The sequence below is a fragment of the Myotis nattereri genome, assembly GCF_964212035.1.
Source record: "Myotis nattereri genome assembly, chromosome: 1".
Classification (NCBI taxonomy): Eukaryota; Metazoa; Chordata; class Mammalia; order Chiroptera; family Vespertilionidae; genus Myotis; species Myotis nattereri.
Genome location: NC_138075.1, coordinates 1989765 through 2007565, shown reverse-complemented (window position 1 = coordinate 2007565; position 17801 = coordinate 1989765). Strand labels below are relative to the sequence as shown.

General features: G+C 70.9%; 1 protein-coding gene across 3 annotated transcripts in view; it reads left to right on the top strand.

Moving 5' to 3' along the window:
• KIF26A (kinesin family member 26A) overlaps positions 1–17287 on the top strand; it is a gene marked incomplete at its 5' end in the record, with an annotated part of 35154 nt that extends 17867 nt beyond the window's left edge. For 2 of the 3 annotated variants that reach the window (XM_081107159.1, XM_081107161.1), the window contains 12 exons: positions 933–1123; positions 6232–6418; positions 9350–9562; positions 9981–10074; positions 10329–10591; positions 10699–10870; positions 10960–11122; positions 11399–11558; positions 12033–14751; positions 15238–15473; positions 15877–16027; positions 16239–17287. In XM_081107159.1, coding sequence (XP_080963285.1) covers positions 933–1123; positions 6232–6418; positions 9350–9562; positions 9981–10074; positions 10329–10591; positions 10699–10870; positions 10960–11122; positions 11399–11558; positions 12033–14751; positions 15238–15473; positions 15877–16027; positions 16239–16420 — 4731 coding nt within the window. In that variant the 3' untranslated portion in view covers positions 16421–17287. Of the gene's footprint in view, positions 1–932; positions 1124–6231; positions 6419–9349; positions 9563–9980; positions 10075–10328; positions 10592–10698; positions 10871–10959; positions 11123–11398; positions 11559–12032; positions 14752–15237; positions 15474–15517; positions 15539–15876; positions 16028–16238 lie in introns of all 3 variants that reach the window. The other variant, XM_081107160.1, reaches the window with a different exon arrangement.
• Positions 17288–17801: the final 514 nt, after the last annotated feature.

The following is a 17801-nucleotide window of genomic DNA, read 5'->3' as shown; positions in this document are numbered from 1 at the left end:
CCGGTGAGGGCCTGGGCTGTGCCAGTGTGCCCGTCTCTGCCGCCAACCTTCAGAGCGCCCGGAGGAGCGGCACCCGGGCCAGAGCGGGTGCCTGGCTTCCGTCCGCCTGGGGCTGGGGCTCCTGTGAGCTTCCCAGCAGCGTGTTTTCTCTGTGTCCCAAGAGGGCATGGAAGCCATGCGTACCCCGGGCTGGGTGGGGTGAGACCCGAGGGGACAGGACCTCCTTCCGGAACATTCCTCCTGGCCCCTGTGTCTTATTCTGCTGAAGTGCCCCCCGACCCCCGGCCTCTGGCTGTGTCACTTGGCAGACCCTCCAGAGCCTGGTGCCCCTGGGTTCTCCCCCGAACGCCCCTGCCAGGTCCTCACAGGGGCCTCCGGCTGTGGCTGCCGCCCGCACCGGCTGGCTGGGCGCGGCCGCGGGGCCTGGGGGCCAGGGCCGCCATGTGCACGGGGACGCAGCGCGGCGGGGCCTCCAGGTGGCTGGCGCCGTCCCCCGAGCACGTAATCACATTTGTGCCTCATTACGAGACTGTCCTCCTCCCTGGGATTTATTTTAGCTAATTAGCGGGAAATGCCAGGGTAGTGTTTCAGGCGCGGAACCTCATACATTACCCTCCGCGAGGCAATTAGCGCTCGTGACAAATATTTATCGCAGTTTCTTCTCTAACGATGCGTCCGGGTGCCCCCAGATGGACAGCCCGGGGGTGAGGGCGCGGGGCCCTGTCCCTCTGCCCTGACCGCTGCGGCCAGGCTTTTCCGGGACTCGATGGAGGAGGGGCTGCAGTCAGGCCCCAGGCGGGCGTCTTCCCTCCCTGGGGCGGAGTGCCCGGCGCCCTGAGCCGGCGGGGCCTGTGCGGGGCCTGGGGGCTGCGGGCTGGGGTGGGGTGCCCGCGCCTCGGCGTCCGTCCCTCACGAGGTTCTCTCTCCTGCAGGCGGAGGCGGCGGTGGCCGCAGTGGCGGTGGCAGACACGGTCCGAGATGGCCCTCCCTCCGGGGGCCCCGATGGCGTGTCAAGGATGTGGGGCCGCGGGGGGGCCTGCACCACAGCCCTGGTCTCCCCGGCCCCGGGCACCCCGGCTGCGGGCTCTGCAGGCCCATCGGCGGCAGCCTCCTTCTTTGTCAGGTACGTCGCGTGGGGTACGTCGCGTGGGGTACGTCGCGTGGGGCCCGGCCTGGCTCAGGGCGGCTTGGATAGGAGCGGGGGTCGGGGTGGGGGTGGAACAGGGCCCGACGGAGCCTTTATGGGTGATGGGCAAGAGGTTGGGGTGAACAGGGAGGGTCCCGGAGGGGGCTGCCACGGGGTGCGTTCCAGGCCCACAGCCAGGAGCCAGGGGGTCCCCGTCTGAGGCGCGGGCCCTGGTGTGTGGGCGTCCCTGGAGCCCAGGATGCCTGGATGTGTCCTGGGAGGCCAGCTGCGGAGGCCTGCCTGGCAGGGGGCGCTGCGTGAGCCCAGGTTTGGGGGTGGGAGGCAGTGGGGCCAGCTGTCGTCCTGCGGATCGCGGGGTGGGTGGTGGTGAGGAGCCCAGTGGGGGCCCCTGTCCCAGGAGCAGCCCTGCGCGCTGAGCTTGGCCATGAGTCACGCCTGGTGGTGGGACCAGGTGCCTTACTGGGGGTTCAGGGGGCTGCATGGCCTGATTGGGGGTGGTGGGTGGGGTGTGTGATGAGGGTGTTTTGGGGCGCAGGGCCTGCTGCCCCAAATAAAGGCTGAGATTGGGTCCGGGACCCGGGGCTGCGGGGACAGGCCCGCAGCTGAGAATGCCCCTCCCAGCGTGCCTGCCCTGGCGGGGGAGCCGCTCCATCGGGCGAGGTGGCCGGGAGCCGCCGTGAGACCCTCTGGTGAGCGGTGGAGTGGCTGAGGTCCAGAGTCCTGGGGCTTCCCTGGCTCATTAGAGGCCTCTGGCCCCGCGGAGCCACACGCGCCTTTGTCTGGAGCCTCAAGAGGCTGCCGCCGACCTTGGGAGTTACCATAGAAACAGGCGCATCGTCAGGGACGGAAGGCAGGTTTCCGGGGTCCGCGGGGAGGGCGCTGCCCGCTGCCATTACTTCCAGCCTGTTGCACGCCCGAGTCCCAGCGGCGTCTGAAGGGTTACGGTCCGGAAGGGGGTGGTGTCCCGGCCGGGGACAGGGCCCCCAGCTCCTGCCTGACTGGGGCCCGAGACCTGCTGCTCTTTGGGGCGGCAGCGGCCTTTGCTGTTGGGAGAAATGGGGTGCCCCGCAGGTGAACGCCCTCCTTTGTCTTGTGGGGCTGCCGCTCAGAGAGGGAAGGGGCTTATGTAGAGTCCCAGGAGACGTGGAGCTGCCGGACCCCACCCGGGCCCTGAGGTGCCCGCTGAGCTATGCTCTGTGCTCCCGGGGACTGGGGGGCAGAGCTGGCCCCGGCCCCTGTAAGTTTCTGGCCAGTGTGGGTGCCTGTGGAGGCGGCCTTAGGGCAGCATGGAACTGAAGCAAGTGCTGTCCACAGGGCTGGGCACCACGAGGGGGGCTTTGAGGGTTGAGTAGGAGCCTGGTGTTTGCCAAGGGGAGGCAGGTGGTGTGCGGGTCAGGAGCTGGGGTTCTCGCTGGCCCCCGAGCACCCCCCAGGGCCCCCTCAGGACCCTCTGTGCTGCTCACCTTCGTGCTGGGAGGCCGAGGTGGGGATGTTTTGTGGGTGCCTCGGAGCCTGGGAGTGAGGCCTGCCACCGTGCACCCCTGAGCTGGGTCCAGGTTGGCCACGGGGCTCAGCGGCCACAGCTGGGCCAGAGCTCAGCACCAGCCCCCACCGGCGTCTGCGCAGGCTGGGCCTCGGGCCGGCAGCACAATCACATCTTCTCCAGAGGCGCTGGTGACCTTGACTCCCTTTCCTGCATCCCCCACGCAGCCTGTGACGTCGTGTTCTTCCGGCCTCGCCTCCCTCCTCCCAGAGGCCTCCATTAGCGGCCTCTCCACCTGTCCGCCCTTCGGGGCCTTTCTGGGGGGTCAGCTCCCTGAAGCTAGAGGCTCAGCAGGGGTGGGGGAGGGTGCCCAGGGCAGCCTCAGTGCAGCGCCTCCGGTGTCTGCCTGCTGGTGGGCACGCAGAGCAGGAGGCGGGGCTGAGGACGCCTCGCAGCCTCTGGGGACCTGGGGAATGCCGGCCTGGCCAGGGCCAGGGTCAGGATGCTGGACCCGGTCCCGGCGTCAGGGCTCCGGAACCCCTTGGCAGATCCTGGGTCCTCAGGGCCTGCGGGTGGCAGCTCCCCGGGTGGACGCAGATGGGTGTGTGGGGCGTGGCCGGTCCAGCAGCCTGGTAACCGCCCGTTAGGAAGCCGCGGCTTGCCCGTAGCTGACCCACACCTGTCTGGGCAGGCCCGCGTGTCTCCTGGGCAGTCCAGGGCCTCCCCATCCAGCTGCCTGCCTGTTGTTGTTACCTTCCTGTGGGGAAGAGACAATTTTTCTCTGTAAAAAGGCAAAATGTGTCTCTGTTTCCCTGCGTCGATGACCAGGGCTGGCAGCGAGGGGCCGGCGGATGGCCAGGAGCCCTCATCACACACGGCCGCGTCCCGCGCTGCCCCTGTGTCCTGGGCCTGGCTTCCTCAGAGCCGCTGCCTGGGGTTGGGGTGGGCGCAGCCATGTAACTGGAGTTCAGGGCAGGAGGTTCCAGCCGTCGCCTGGGCTTCAGGGCGGGCTTCCTGGAGGCGGCGTCCTAGGCATGAGCAGGCTCTGTTGTAGGTGAAGGTTCTGCTCTTTTATTTTATTAAAAATATATTTTATTGATTTTTTACAGAGAGGAAGGGAGAGGGACAGAGAGTTAGAAACATCGATGAGAGAGAGACATCGATCAGCTGCCTCCTGCACACTCCCTACTGGGGATGTGCCCACAACCAAGGTACATGTCCTTGACCGGAATCGAACCTGGGACCCTTGAGTCTGCAGGCCGACGCTCTATCCACTGAGCCACACCAGTTAGGGCAGGTCCTGCTCTTTTATCTTCCCTACGGGCTGGCCCCTCAGACTGCCGTCCGCCCCCCGCACATCTCTCCTCCCAGCATTCCTCACGCCTGCGGGTCCCACTTTGGGCCCCGCCCCCTACCTGGGCAGTGGGCGTTCATGGTCCCGTCTCCACCCCCCACCCCCCACCCCACTGCTCAGAAACCAGGTCTGTGTCCCCAAAACACACTGGGGCCCTCGAGGGCAGAGCAGGCCTGGCCCCGCAGAGGCCCTCAGAGCCCAGCAGGCGGGGCCCGCCGGGTGCACTCGCCCCCGTCCCAGTTCACCGGGGCCTGGCTTTCAGCGAAGGAGAGAGTGCCCCCGGCCTTGTGAGCGCAGTGATGCACCGCTGACTCCTGTGGCCACAGAGCTGGGGGAGCGGATTGGGCGGGCCGGCCGGGTGCAGCTCCCCGCCCTCAGCCCTGCAGGCCCAGCAGGGGAGAGGCACCCTGAGTTAGGTCACCCCGTGGGCGGAGACGCCGGCCAGTAACATTCCAGGCTGGCAGGACCTCAGAGGACCGGCCCTGTGTCTGCACAGGTGGGGCCTGGGCGTGTCCGGGGGAAAGGAACCTCCCTGCGCTGCATGGCTGGGCAGGGGGGGCCGGGCGGAGACCTGTGCTCAGCTCCTGGCTCCCAGGGGGTCACAGAGGGTCGGAGCCCTAGGGCCCCGCACGGCCAGCCCTGCCCTTGGTCCTGGCCTCTGTGGACTGGAGGCTCCAGTCCCCTGGCCTCCCAGGCACCTCCCCTATCGGCCAGGCGTCCCCCCGGCCTCCTCGTCCCCAGAGGCTTGGGGGTGTGGGTCAGGATGCTCTGCCCCCGCAGCCTCGGGGTCCCTGTTGCTCCTGGGGGTGCAGGGAGCCAGCTTAGGGTTGGGGGCACACCCCCTGGCTGATTGCTGACCTGTCACGCCAACCTGGGAGCCGAGCCGACGCCTTTCAGCTCAGGCTGGTGTGGGCGGCCCTGGTGCTGCCTCCCCCAGGTCCCAGGGTGGGCGCCACTGCCGGGCACAGATGGGAGAGGAGTCCACAGGCTCCGTGAGCTTTACAGTCAGGCCAGGCCCCGCCTCCCTCCCATAGCTGCCCCGTCCTCCCTGTGCCCCCAGGGCAGTGCCAGGCGGGGTGGGGGGCTGCCTGCTGGGGGCGATGTCCTTCCTCCCCCCCTCCCCCGTACCCCCCAGGTGGGTTGGCGGGAAGCTGCAGTGAAACCCATGGTGGTTGGGGTTCTGGACAGGAAGCCGGGCTGGGCACTGGGTGGGGCATAGGAGCCCCTGAGCGGAGGTTCTGGGATGATGATCAGACTCCCCCGGCCCAGCCCAGGTCTTCTTGGTCCCACCCTGCTGGCTACCTGCCCCCCCTCCCCCCCCCCCCCGTCACCTGCCCAGCGTTCTCAGAGCGCCTGTCCCCATGCCCACCTCACCTGTGCTCAGGTCAGGCTCGTGGCCTCCCTTCTGTCCTTGATCTGCGTGTGGTCGTCCAGCGGGGGGGATGGGGGGGTTCGAGGGGGACGGGGAGGCTTGAGGGTGGGGAGGCTCGAGGGGGGCGGGGAGGCTCAAGGGGGACAGGGAGGCTTGAGGGGGGCGGGGGGCTCGAGGGGGCTCTTCCGTGCAGGAGGCTTGGGCGGGAGTCGGTTGATATCTGCCGTGGCCAAGGGCGCCCTGCATGGTCTGGGCCCCTGCTGAGCCCGTGGGGTGCATCGGGACCCCCGCCCCGGCCCCAGTGGCACCGCCCCTGCGGTTGAGGCCCCAGCACCATAGCTCACTTTTATTTCCCGCGATGACACCTCACGAGGAGGAACGTGTCCCTGGGGCCTCTTAGAAGACAAGCCCTGTGCCGACGAGAGGAGCCGCGCCAGCGCCGTGCAGGTCTCCACGTGGGAGGCGGCCGGGCGCCTGGCAGCAGAGGGAGTGCCCGGGGCTGGGGCGGTGGGTCTCTGCCCTGAGAGCGGCTCTCCTCCCTCCAGCCCTGCGTGGGGGCTCCCCCTGTGTGAGGGTGCACTGGCTCATCAGGGCCCCACACCCTAGAGGTGGGGAAACTGAGGCAGGGAGAGACCAAGTCAGCATGCCAGGTCCTGGGCCTGCGAGTGTCTGGCGGGTCCTGCTCCCCCAGCAGCCGCGGGGCAGGTCTGAGGCTGCCGGGGGGGTCGGGGAGGGGCCTAGCCAGGCCCCCGACAGCAGCCCAGCCCTGGGCCCCTGCTTCACTGGGAGAAATGAGGTTGGGGCGGGCAGCGGCATTTAGGGCCCGGTGCTGGGACGGCTCTGAGCACCCCGCCCGCCGCCTGTCCCCCTCCCAGGGCCGCCCAGAAGCTCAGCCTGGCCAAGCGCAAGAAGCCCCACCCGCCGCCGGCCCCCGCCGCCCGAGGCGCCTCCACCTACCCGACGGACTTCAGCGGGGTCCTGCAGCTGTGGCCGCCCCCCGTGCCCCCCTGCCTGCTCAGGGCCGCCTCCAAGGCCAAGGACCACCCCAGCAGTGCCGGAAAGGTAGGCCTGGCCTGGACCTGGGGTGACCCCGGCAGGGCTCTGCCTCCTTCCCCAGGTTGGGGTACAAACAGGAAGACAGGCCCAGGCCAGCCTTGTGGGCTCCAGGTGGTGGCCTGGGCCTGGGAGACGGGGAGGGGTCCGGGAAACAGGCTGGGGTCTGGCCCCAGGAGCCCCTTGGCCTCGCCTCTGTTGGGGCTGGGGGCTCTCCCGTCGGGTAAAGGGGGAACGTGCTTCCGTTCAGACGGGAGAACCGAGGCCCACAGGGGAGAAGGGCGGCCCCCCTGGCTCTGAGCCCTGGGCCCCCGGGGTTGCGGGTCACGGCGCTGCCCCAGTCAGGACCCTGTGTGTGCGGATCCGTGCGCACACTCGGGCTCATGCCCATTTAGTGAGCTGGGCCCCTTGTGCCCGTGGAGGCGTGGCATCGGTGCCGCCGGGAGCTGTGGACGGGGCCCTGAGCCCCCCTGGGCCGGGGGAGGCTGCAGCTGGACAGAGCAAGCTGGCTCTGGGGAGAAGCTACAACACCCCGGGCCAGGCTTTGACCTTGGCCTGGTCGCTTGGCCTCTCTGTAGCATCTGAGCCCTGTGTGCAGGCGGGTGGGTAGGGACGGGCTGGGTCTCAGGTGGGCGGCTGAGGGTTCTCACCGGCAGGCACCCCTCCTCCTGGGCAGGGTCCTCCCTTCTCTGTGGGTGACTCCCCCCCCGCCCCCCCGCCCCTGCAGTCAGTCCTGTCACCGCCCACCCAGGGCCCCTCCCTGCCTGTCACTGCCTGTCATCTGCACCAGCGTCACCTTCAGAAAGTGCCTCCTGAAGGCATTTGATATTGTCTCAGGAAGAAGTTGGGTTAGGCTGGATCCTGACGTGAATGTGTCACTGACGGTAATTCATCGCCTCGCCGTCACGTGGGCGCGCCCCTCCCCCTCGCGCTGGGCCACCCCTTAGGAGAGGAAGCCCCTTTCTTATGCAGAATACGTGTTTCTAGCCACAGCGATCGCGGCTTTGTACTGTCTGAGCCTTCTGCTCGCAGCCTGGGCTCGCAGGCCAGCAGGGTCCTCGCGGACAATGGCCGGGCCGTTAGCTGGACCGCGGCTGCGTGGGGGCTCTCCCCGCCAGGAGTGCCTGCAGTGGCCGGAGCTCACGCTGAACAAAACGGCCCCAAACGACTGGGCAGGGCACAGGGCGGCCGCTCGGCCGCGGCGTTCGGAAATGAAATAGTTGTGTTCGGTGGCCGGGGAGTAAAGAATCGATTTGGGCTAATGGAGCCGGTGGAGGAGCCGGTGGAAGAGCCGCAGAAAAGTGCCCCGCGTGTCCCCGAGGACGGGCACGCTCCTTCCTGGGCGGCTGTGCACGCCGTGCCCCACGCTGGGGGGTGGGGGGGCCGTGGTGCCCGCATGCACTGCCCACGGGAAACGTACTTTGCGGGCGTGATGTATCACTTACAATGAAGTCCCTGAAAAATAGCGGCTCTGGGATGAGTCTGGTGATTCGGTTTTCGCTGTGGTGGAGCCCGCGGGGCGGGACCGAGGGGCCTCCCCAGAAAGCAGGGCCTGTTCAGAGGGGCCCCCCCCCGCGGGACCTTGGGGGGCGCAGGCTGAACACGGGCGCCCTGTGGGGGTGGCTTCGGCAGGTGGGCATCTCGGTTCCCGGGCCTCCGCCCCAGCCTCCGTGCCTGCGGGCTGGGCAGCCTCCAGGACGCTGTCTCCTGCCGGGCACACGGTTCTGCATCTGCGTTTTGTGTTTTTCGGAAACTGGCAGAGGCCGCCTGGCCGGCTGCTGGCTGTGCTGGACCACCCTGCTGTGCCCCTCCCTCCCTGCCCGGCCGTCCTGGCCGCCCCCCTCCCAGGCCTCAGGGTTCTCTTCTCGGGCGGGGCCACCGAGTTCTCTCCCTCCCGCCTGTCCTCTGGCTCACGGCAGCCAGGACCCGCCTGCGCCCGGGGTGTCCAGAGCCGCCCGGGCATCTTGCCACCACTCCACCGCCTCCTCCGCCTCCTCCGGCTGCGTGGCCTCTGCGCTTGGCCGGGAGGGAGGAGGGGCCCCAGGGGAGAAAGGCTGCACTGAGACATCTGGGGGCGCGGGGGGGGGGGGTGCGCTCCCTTCTTAGCCGGGAGTGAGCTGTGCCTCGGGCTGAGCGCCTCTGCCTTGGGTCCCGGCCCCAGTCCAGGGGGTCCCTCCACCCACTGCGCTTAGTTCCCGAGCTGGTCCCCACATCAGGAGTTGGAGGGGCCCAGGGGGGCCTGGCTGCCGCCTCCTCCTGTGTGGGGGGGAAGCACGGAGATGGGCCCTGCTGGGAGGGCTGTGGGCCAACATCTTTCTTTTGGGGGGTTGCCGCCCCCTCTGTTGGCCTCTTCCTCCTCCTGCCCTCAGATACGGTTGGGGTTTTAGGAGACCACGCTCAGACTGTGACCCCAGCTGACCTCTCTGAGCTCTAGCCTAGGGGGCTGGGTCGGGGGGTCGCCATGTGGCAGCCCCACGCAGGAAGCTGGCCGAGCTGCGCATGTGTGTGGGGTTGACTTGCTCGCAAACGTTCTGAGCCTCTGGGGTCCCCTGTTCTGCACTGAACCCCCATCGAGGGCAGGCACAGTCACTGGGTTCAGTCCCTACACTCTGTCCCTCTGCCCACGGGGTGTCCAGAGCCTGCCCCCTGTCCTGGCCTCGCCGCCCCGGCCCCCCTGTCCTCCCGCTGTCCCCCCCGCTGTCTCGTGGCCCCGTCCTGTCCAGGGCCCACGTGCTCCGCCCCACGCTCTGCCTGCCCGCTGACCTCCCGGGTTCTGGCCTGGAGCAGGGGCACGGGCCTGCGTTCCTGCGGGGGGTCCCAGCCGCGGCTGGGCCTGCTGTCCTGACCTCCCCGGCTCTGCCCCCCACGCCCACCCGCCTCGTAATGAACGGCACCGGGACGGAGGGTGGTGCTCAGAGGCCGGCCCACCTGCCTCCCCAGGTGAAGGTCATGCTGAGGGTCTGGCCCGCCCAGGGGGCCCAGCGCGCGGCCGAGTCCACGGCCTTCCTGAAGGTGGACCCGCGGAGGAAGCAGGTGACCCTCTACGACCCGCCCGCCGGGCCCCCAGGCAGCACCAGCCCCCGGCGCGCGGCCACCACCACGGTCCCGAAGATGTTCGCCTTCGACGCCGTCTTCCCCCAGGACGCGGAGCAGGTGAGCCTGGGGGCCGGGCCGGGGCTGGTGGGCGCAGGGCGGGCCCAGGCGGTTCCCTGCCTCCTGCCGCCCGGCCTCTCGGGTCTCCACCGGCTGCCGGCCCGGCTCCGGGCCGTTTCCCAGGGAAGCACCCCCTGCCCCGGGGGCTCTTGGACCCACGTGTCTGGCCCTGGATGTGCCGTGGTCTGGGTCCCGGCTGGGTTCCCCATGGCGCTGCGACCCCTGCGTGCCTGGCAGCCGTGTGTCGGGCCGGTTCAGGCTGCGTGTGCATCCGTGTCCTGTCTGTGTGTTCTCTGTGCATAGAGCTCTGTCCTGGGTCTGTGTGCGCCGGCCTGGCCGCCCTGTGACACGCGGACGTGGAGGGAGGCGGGTGACGGGTCCCGTGACTCCGGGGCCCGCCTGACTGTTCCTCCCCCAGGCCGAGGTCTGCGCGGGCGCCGTGGCCGACGTGCTCCAGTCGGTGGTCAGTGGGGCTGACGGCTGCATTTTTTCCTTCGGCCACACGGGCCTTGGTGAGTGCCCCCGTCTCCCACCCTGCGGTCCCTGGGCCCTGTTTCTGGAGGGGAGAGGGCAGGGGGTGGGCACACGGGATGGCGGGCCAGGCATGGAAGACGGGGCCTGGGAGCAGGTAGGGCGGCCCCTGGGTCTCAGTGAGAGCCCCTGAGAGGCCCGGGCAGGGCCAGCGAGGCAGCCGCCGGGTCAGCGGGGCTCCGAGGGCCCGTCCAGCTGAGCGTGAGGGGCCCTGACTCGTCGGCGTGGCCCCCAGGCAAGTCCTACACCATGATCGGGAGGGACAGCTCGCCCCAGAGCCTGGGCGTCGCGCCCTGCGCCATCTCCTGGCTCTTCCGGCTCATCGACGAGCGCAAGGAGCGGACGGGCACCCGCTTCTCCGTCCGCGTCTCGGCCGTGGAGGTGTGCGGCCGCGACCAGGGCCTGCGGGACCTGCTGGCCGAGGTGGCCTCGGGCAGCCTCCAGGACGCGCAGTCCCCGGGCGTGTACCTGCGGGAGGACCCCGTCTGTGGGGCGCAGGTAGGCCCCCACCTCCGCCGGCGTCGTGCGGGGAGCAGGGGCGGGCGGCGGGCGGGGGCTGCGTCCTGGCCCTGAGCCACTGAGGCAGCGTGTCCTCCCCGGCGCAGCTGCAGAACCAGAGCGAGCTGCGGGCGCCCACGGCCGAGAAGGCGGCCTTCTACCTGGACGCGGCCCTGGCGGCCCGCAGCGCCAGCTGCCCCCAGGACGCCCGGGGCTCCCACATGCTCTTCACGCTGCACGTCTACCAGTACCGCGTGGAGAAGTGCGGCAAGGGCGGAAGTAGGTGCCCACTGCGCCCGCCGCAGGCTGGGGTCGGGCGCAGGGTCACTGTCGTGGCCGCGCCTCACCCACCCGCCCTGTGGTTTCAGTGTCCGGGGGCCGCAGCCGCCTGCACCTCATTGACCTGGGCAGCTGCGAGGGGGCGCCCAGCCGGAGCGGGGAGGCTCCCGGTGGTCCCCCGAGTCTGTCCCTGTCGGCCTTGGGCAGCGTCATCCTGGCCCTGGTCAGCGGAGCCAAGCATGTGCCCTACAGGTGAGCGGAGGCCTCGGGCGCTGGTGCTGGGGGAGCAGGTGCGGGCCGGGCAGGTCCCTGCGTCCGGCCTGAGCGCTTTAGCTCTGTGGCTCCGCCACCTGAGGGGCCTCGCTAGCCCAGGCCTGGAGGGGTCCCCAGCACCCCGGGGACAGAGGCGGGTGGCAGACCCACCCCTGGCGATGCAGGCAGGGCCCTGGTCGGGTGAGGGGCCCGCCTCCCCCGCTGCAGCCCCGCGCCCTGCGCCTGGCTGGCCTCTCACCCGGACCCTCGGCCCAGGGAGCACCGGCTCACCATGCTGCTGCGGGAGGCCCTGGCCCCCGGCTGCCACGCCACCATGATCGCCCACGTCTCCGCCGCCCCAGCCCGCCACGCTGAGACTCTCAGCACCGCGCAGCTGGCCGCCCGCATTCACCGCCTGCGCAGGAAGAAGGTCAAGGTCGGTTCCCTCTCTGCCTGCCCCTCCCACCCGAGCACCTGGGTCCCTGTCCTGCCAGGGCCTCTGTCCCACACCCTGGGGACCTGAGACTCCCCGTGGGTCCTGGGGGCTCGGGGCTGCGCCCACCTGCCAGGGCCGGAGGAGGCAGGCCTTCCAGCTGCCTGGCCAGGGTGGGTGGGTGGCTGGAGCGCTCCCTGGTGAAAGGGCAGAGATGGGCCAGAGGGACCTGGGTCTGGGTCCCGGCTCCGAAGTGTTGGGCAGGGGCTGTGGGCCTCCCTGGTTCGGTTCTGGCCGTTCCTTGGATGCTGCTGAGGGTTGGGCTGGGCTTGTGTCTGAGGTGTCGGTCCCCCATGCTCGGTGGGACCCGGCGGGTGGCTGCTGACGCCTTTCATGAGAGGGTGTGTGCAGCTGGGGTGCATGGGGGCAGGAGGAGCCGTGTGGGGACCGGCTCACACCAGCCTGCTCTGCCCCCAGTATGCGTCCAGCTCCTCTGGGGGGGACAGCTCCTGTGAGGAAGGCCGTGCCCGCCGCCCCCCGCCCCTGCCTCCCTTCCACCCCCGCTCCGGGGCCCAGGATCCCGGCCGCCTGGCCCCCAGCTCGCCCGGCGACCCCGACTACTCGTCCAGCAGTGAGCAGTCTTGCGACACGGTCATCTACGTGGGACCCGGCGGGGCGGCGTTGTCGGACCGCGAGCTCACGGACAACGAGGGCCCGCCCGACTTCGTGCCCATCATTCCGGCGCTGAGCCGCCGCTGGCCGTCCGGGGGCCCACGGGATGCCGACCACTTCCGCTGCAGCACCTTCGCGGAGCTGCAGGAGCGGCTGGAGTGCATCGACGGCAGTGAGGGGCCCCCCGGCCCAGCCCAGGGGGGCAGGAAGCCGTCGCTGCCCGAGGCCGCGGCCCCCAGGATGGCCGTGGGCACCCCGCTGGCCGCCAGCACGCCTCACAGCAGCCCTGGCCCAGACCCCCACCGGGGCGCCCCGGAGCCCTCCCAGGCCACCAGGGACCTGCGGGAGGGCGGCAGCTCCAGGCCTGAGCTGCTGGGGCCAGGCAAGGTCACAGGTGGCGGAGGCAGGAGGCCACTGCCCAGCCCAGCTCCTCCGCCACCTGGGAAGCTGGACGCTGGCCGAGCCCCCGACCAGCCCGTGGACGACGTGGTCCGGACACCCCCGGTGGGCATGAGCGGACAGGGGGGCCACCCGCGCCCGTGCACGCGGGGCCTGCTGACCACCACGGTGACGCTGCAGCAGCCCCTGGAGCTGAACGGCGAGGACGAGCTGGTGTTCACGGTGGTGGAGGAGCTGGCCCTGGGCGGGCGCCCCGCCAGCCTCGCCAGCCTCAGCAGCGACTGCTCCCTCCAGGCCCTGGCCTCGGGTTCGAGGCCCGTGAGCATCATCAGCAGCATCAACGACGAGTTTGACGCCTACACCGCGCAGGCCGCTGGCTCCTCCAGCAGCTCCCGGCTCAGCGAGCTCAGCGCCTGCACCCCCAGCCGCGGCCCCACCCCGCAGCCGCCCTCGCGGGCCAGCCCGGACCCTTTCAGCCCCGACTCAGCAGGGCCCGGCCCTCTGGGCCCCCCGATCCCGGACAGCCCCCCGGAGGACGGCAACTTGGGGTCCTCAGAGTGTGGCAGCCCGGATGGTCCTGGCCCCGTGGCTGCCGCAGACTCGGTCCGGCCGGGCAGGGAACCCTGGGCCGGGTCCCCACACGGGGCAGCCCCGGCGCAGACCATCCACTCCAGCCTTCCCCGGACACCCAGAGCTACCTCCGCCGCCAGCCACGCGGGCTGCCCGCGCCTGGCGCTGAGCCCGCCGGGCCCCGGAGGCCTGTTCGAGGACCCCTGGCTGCTCCGGGGGCATGAGTGTGGCCCGCTTCAGGGGGCCGCCGGCAGGATGCCCAGCCCGGCCGCTGTGATGTCTTGCTCCCGGAGGGTGGTGGATGGCTGTGAGGTGGCAGCCAGGGGGGCCCCCAGGCCCCAGGCCGTGGCTCAGATCCCGCCGCTGCGGAGGGGGGCCACCACCCTGGGCGTGAGCACACCCGCCACGCCCTGTGGGGAGGTCCCGGCCGAGGCAGCGGCTGGTCTGGGCAGCGCAAAGGCCGCCCCCAGCAGCAAGAAGAGTGTGGCTCCCAAGGGGACCCTGGTCCCCAGGCCCGGCGGCTCCGCCCCCCCGGCCCCGCCCGTGCGCAAGTCCAGCCTGGAGCACAAGGCCGGCCTGGCGCCCGCCCCTCCCCCGGCCGGGGCCCTGACCAGGCCCGGGGCTGCCGCCTTCTGCCGGGGGGAGGAAGAGGCCAGGCCCAGCGGCCGGGCCGACCACTCCGTCTCCAGGGCCGCGTCCAGCCTGAAGGTCCGGGCGGGCAAGGCGGAGGCCGCATGCCGCTCCCCCACCCACGGGTCCCTGGAGCGGAGCGAGGGGCTGGCCCACGGCGGCAGCAAGGCCCGGGAGGCCGCCGGGAGGCCTGCTCGGGCCGTGCCCAGGTTGGGTGTGCCCCCCACCGGCGCCCCGCCCGGGCCCGCTCCTGCCTGTAGGGGCAGCCCGGTCAAGGGCGTGGGGCTCCCCAAGTCCCCAGCTGGAGGCAGCAAGGGCCGCAGCCTGGCTGCCGGCGGGTCAAGGGCTCTGGGAGCGTCGGCGAAGCTGCTGGCCCCCGTGGCGGGCAGGAGTCCCGGCAGCCCCGTGGCAGGACCTAGGGCGGCTCCCCGGGCCCCCCCGGGCACTGGGGCCAAGCCCAGCCGGGGCACCATCATGGGCACCAAGCAGGCGCTCCGGGCCGCCCACAGCCGCGTGAACGAGCTGGCGGCCAGCGGCGGCCCCGGCCGAGGCGGCCCCTCCTGGGGCTCGGCCGACTCGGACAGCGGCAACGACAGCGGCGTGAACGTGGGCGAGGAGCGGCCGCCCGCGGGCCCCACGCTGCCCTCGCCCTACAGCAAGGTGACGGCCCCGCGGCGGCCCCAGCGCTACAGCAGCGGCCACGGCAGCGACAACAGCAGCGTGCTGAGCGGGGAGCTGCCGCCCGCCATGGGCCGCACGGCGCTGTTCTACCACAGCGGGGGCAGCAGCGGCTACGAGAGCATGATGCGCGACAGCGAGGCCACGGGCAGTGCCTCCTCCGCGCCCGACTCCATGAGCGACAGCGGGGCCGCCTCCCCGGGCTCCCGCGCCCGCAGCCTCAAGTCCCCCAAGAAGAGGGCCACAGGTGGGTGCTGCCTGCCCGCCTGGCACAGCCTCTGCAGTTTACAGACACGCCCGGTGTGCCCGCCTCTGCCCCAGAGGGTGGCTGCACGGGTCACCCTGATGGGAGAGGACCTGGGTTTGGGGCCGGGGCCCAGCTGCCTGAAGCCCTGCCTCCATCCATTGGACCCTCTGTCTCTGGGGACCTGGAGGGGGGGGGCTCGTTCCTCACACTGTGGTGGGGGGGGCCTAGCCATTGGCTGATGTGCGGGAGGGGCCACACGCTCTGAGGCCGAGATGGGTGGGACAGCGGTGGGGAGATGGGGGCCTGGCTTGGGGGTCTGTGAGGCAGCAAGCTCGGACGCGGTGCGGCCAATCAGGGTGCTCGTTAGCAGCCGGGGCTGAGGCCGCATCTGCCCCACGGGCAGCCGTGGCGGGCAGGCCTGGTCTGGGCCTGCGCTCGCCCCGATGGGACCCGGCCAGGGGCTCACCCACGCCCTCTCTGTTCCAGGCCTGCAGCGCAGACGGCTGATCCCCGCCCCACTGCCCGACGCCGTGGCCCTGGGCCGCAAGCCCAGCCTCCCCGGGCAGTGGGTGGACCTGCCCCCGCCCCTGGGCACCTCGCTGAAGGAGCCCTTCGAGATCAAGGTGTACGAGATCGACGACGTGGAGCGCCTGCAGCGGCACCGGCCGCCCCCTCGCGAGGCCGTGGAGGTCGGGTGGGGGCCTGGCAGGGGGGCGGGGGGCGTGGCCGGCAGACCTCTGACCTCACCTTCCCCTCTTGTCCACAGCCCTCCCAGGACACGGGGAAGGTAGGAAGCCGCCCTGAGCCCCTGGTGGCCCGATGCCCGCTGTGGGCAGGGGGGTGCTGGAGGGGTCCTTCGGCCTCCCCTGCTGTTCCCTGGAGTCGCGCCGGGTGGGGGTTCCCCCCCTGTGCCCACCCATCCTGGGCCAGTTCCAGATGGGCCCTGGCGGGCTGCTTGGGAGCACCACCTGGTGCCAGCCCCACCTGAGGGCCCGGGCCCGCCCCTGCCCACCTTCGAAACCCACTGTGCCCACCCAGGCCTGGAGGGGGAGGGAGGCTCATGGGCGGGGCTGGGGTGCCGGGGGCCCTGGGAGTCCTTCCTGCCTGAGACCCGCCCCCGCCCAGGGCCTGGTGTGCGCCAGTGCGCAGCTGCGGCTGGCCGAGCGCAGGCAGCAGAGGCTGCAGGACGTACAGGCCAAGCACCGGCGCCTTTGCATGGAGCTGGCAGAGACTCAGGGCCGGCTGATGGTGGAGCCCGGCCGCTGGCTGGCGCAGTGTGAGTCCTGTTCTCCACCCCCCTGCACCCCCCCCCCCCACCCCCCGCTGGCTGGCGCAGTGAGACCCTACCCCCCCCCCCCCCCGAGGCAGAGGTTGCAGGCCTCTGACCCCACCCCCCCGCCCCGGTTCCCTTGCCCGCCATGCGTCCCCGGCCCCCCTCTGGGAGCGCCAGCCGCCCGGCCTGACCAGCTGCCTGCTGCCCCTCCCAGTTGAGGTGGACCCGGCGCTGGAGCCCGAGTCGGTCGAGTACCTGGCGGCCCTGGAGCGCGCCACGGCCGCGCTGGAGCAGTACGTGAACCTGTGCAAGGCCCACGTTATGATGGTCACCTGCTTCGACATCAGCGTCGCCACCCCGGCCGCCACCCCGGGGCCGCAGGAGGTGGACGTCTGAGGCTGGAGACCGTGACTCGGGGCGGGACGTGCAGGGCTGAGGCGGGATGTGGGGTGGACGGAGGATGTGGGGGGGCTGGGGGGACGTGGATGTGGGGCCCCGTGCAGGACGGGGGCTGGGAGTTGATGTAACACGAGGGCGAGGCGTGGACGGAGGGCTGAGTGCACGTGACAAGGGGACTGTCGCCACCCAGACAGCAACGCAAGTGCCTTAACTGGAATTGGACTTCTCTTCCTTGACGTTTGGTGCTAAGGACTCCAGACACCAGCAGCCGCTGTGCCGGGCCCCTGGCCGTGGGGCGGGCGTGGGGTCGGCTGTGTTTGGGGGGGTCTTGTCTCCTTTGCAGCAGGTTCACGTGGCTGCAGGCTGGGCCCCCCGGTCCCATCAGGAGTCAGCCCGTCTCCTTCCTGCTGCCTCCGCCCACAGGCTCCTCCCGCCCGGGACCTGCTCTGTCCCAGGACCCGGAGGCAGTGCCCAAGGCCGAGCCCACAGCACGCGGCACCTTCTTCCACGGCAGGAATTCTTACCAAAACCACAGCAAAGACAACCCGCACACAGGGGACGGGGTGGGGTTTGCAGCAGTTCTGTCAGGCCGTGTTTTGTATCATTTTGTGATAAACGCGGTATTTGCCGTGGGGTTTGCAGACAAAGGGTCTATGTTTTTACGGTTTTCTATGGAAGGTGCCCTCGGGGGGCTCTCTGGGGCCCCCGGGCAGCACGGGGGGGGGGGCGCGAGGGCGTCCCCGCCACGGCGGGCTGTTTTCTGACCGCAGTGCGCTTTTTGGGGGGGCGCCCACCCCTTTGTACAAATGTGTAGATTTCACTTTCCGTGGCTTCTATTTGTGAATAAAAGACGCATCGATTGTTCCCGCGGCTCCTGAGTCACTGAGTGCTCAGCCCTCCGAGGGGCCTGGGGTCGGGGAGGCAGGCGTCCGGGGGTCCAAGGGCTTTGGGAAGCGGGGGACTCGGCCCTCGAGCCCTGCGGCGCCCACGCTGGACCAGCCTGCAGCTGCCCCCGCTCCCCGTCTCCTTCCCCAGCCACGCTGGTGCCGCGAGGCTGAGGCAGGGGACGGGCTGGGCTGTGGGGAAGCTGTTTCCTGCTGGCTCCTGGCTCCTGGCTCCTGGCCCCCGGGGGTCTGTTAGCTGGGTAAACCGAGGCAGGGGTGGGGGTGTGCCCCTGGAGGCCCCTGGTCTCCCCGCTTCGCCCCTGGCCCCTCCAGGAGAGGCAGCAGGCACCCTGAGGACATGCCAGGGCCCAGGCCCAGGAGCCGCAGGAACCCAGCCCGCTCAGCCGCCCCCGCTGGGGCCTGGGGTTGGGGCGCGTCCTGGAGGACTGGGCCCCTGCTCTGTGTAGACACAGGGCCCCTGGACCCTTTGGGGT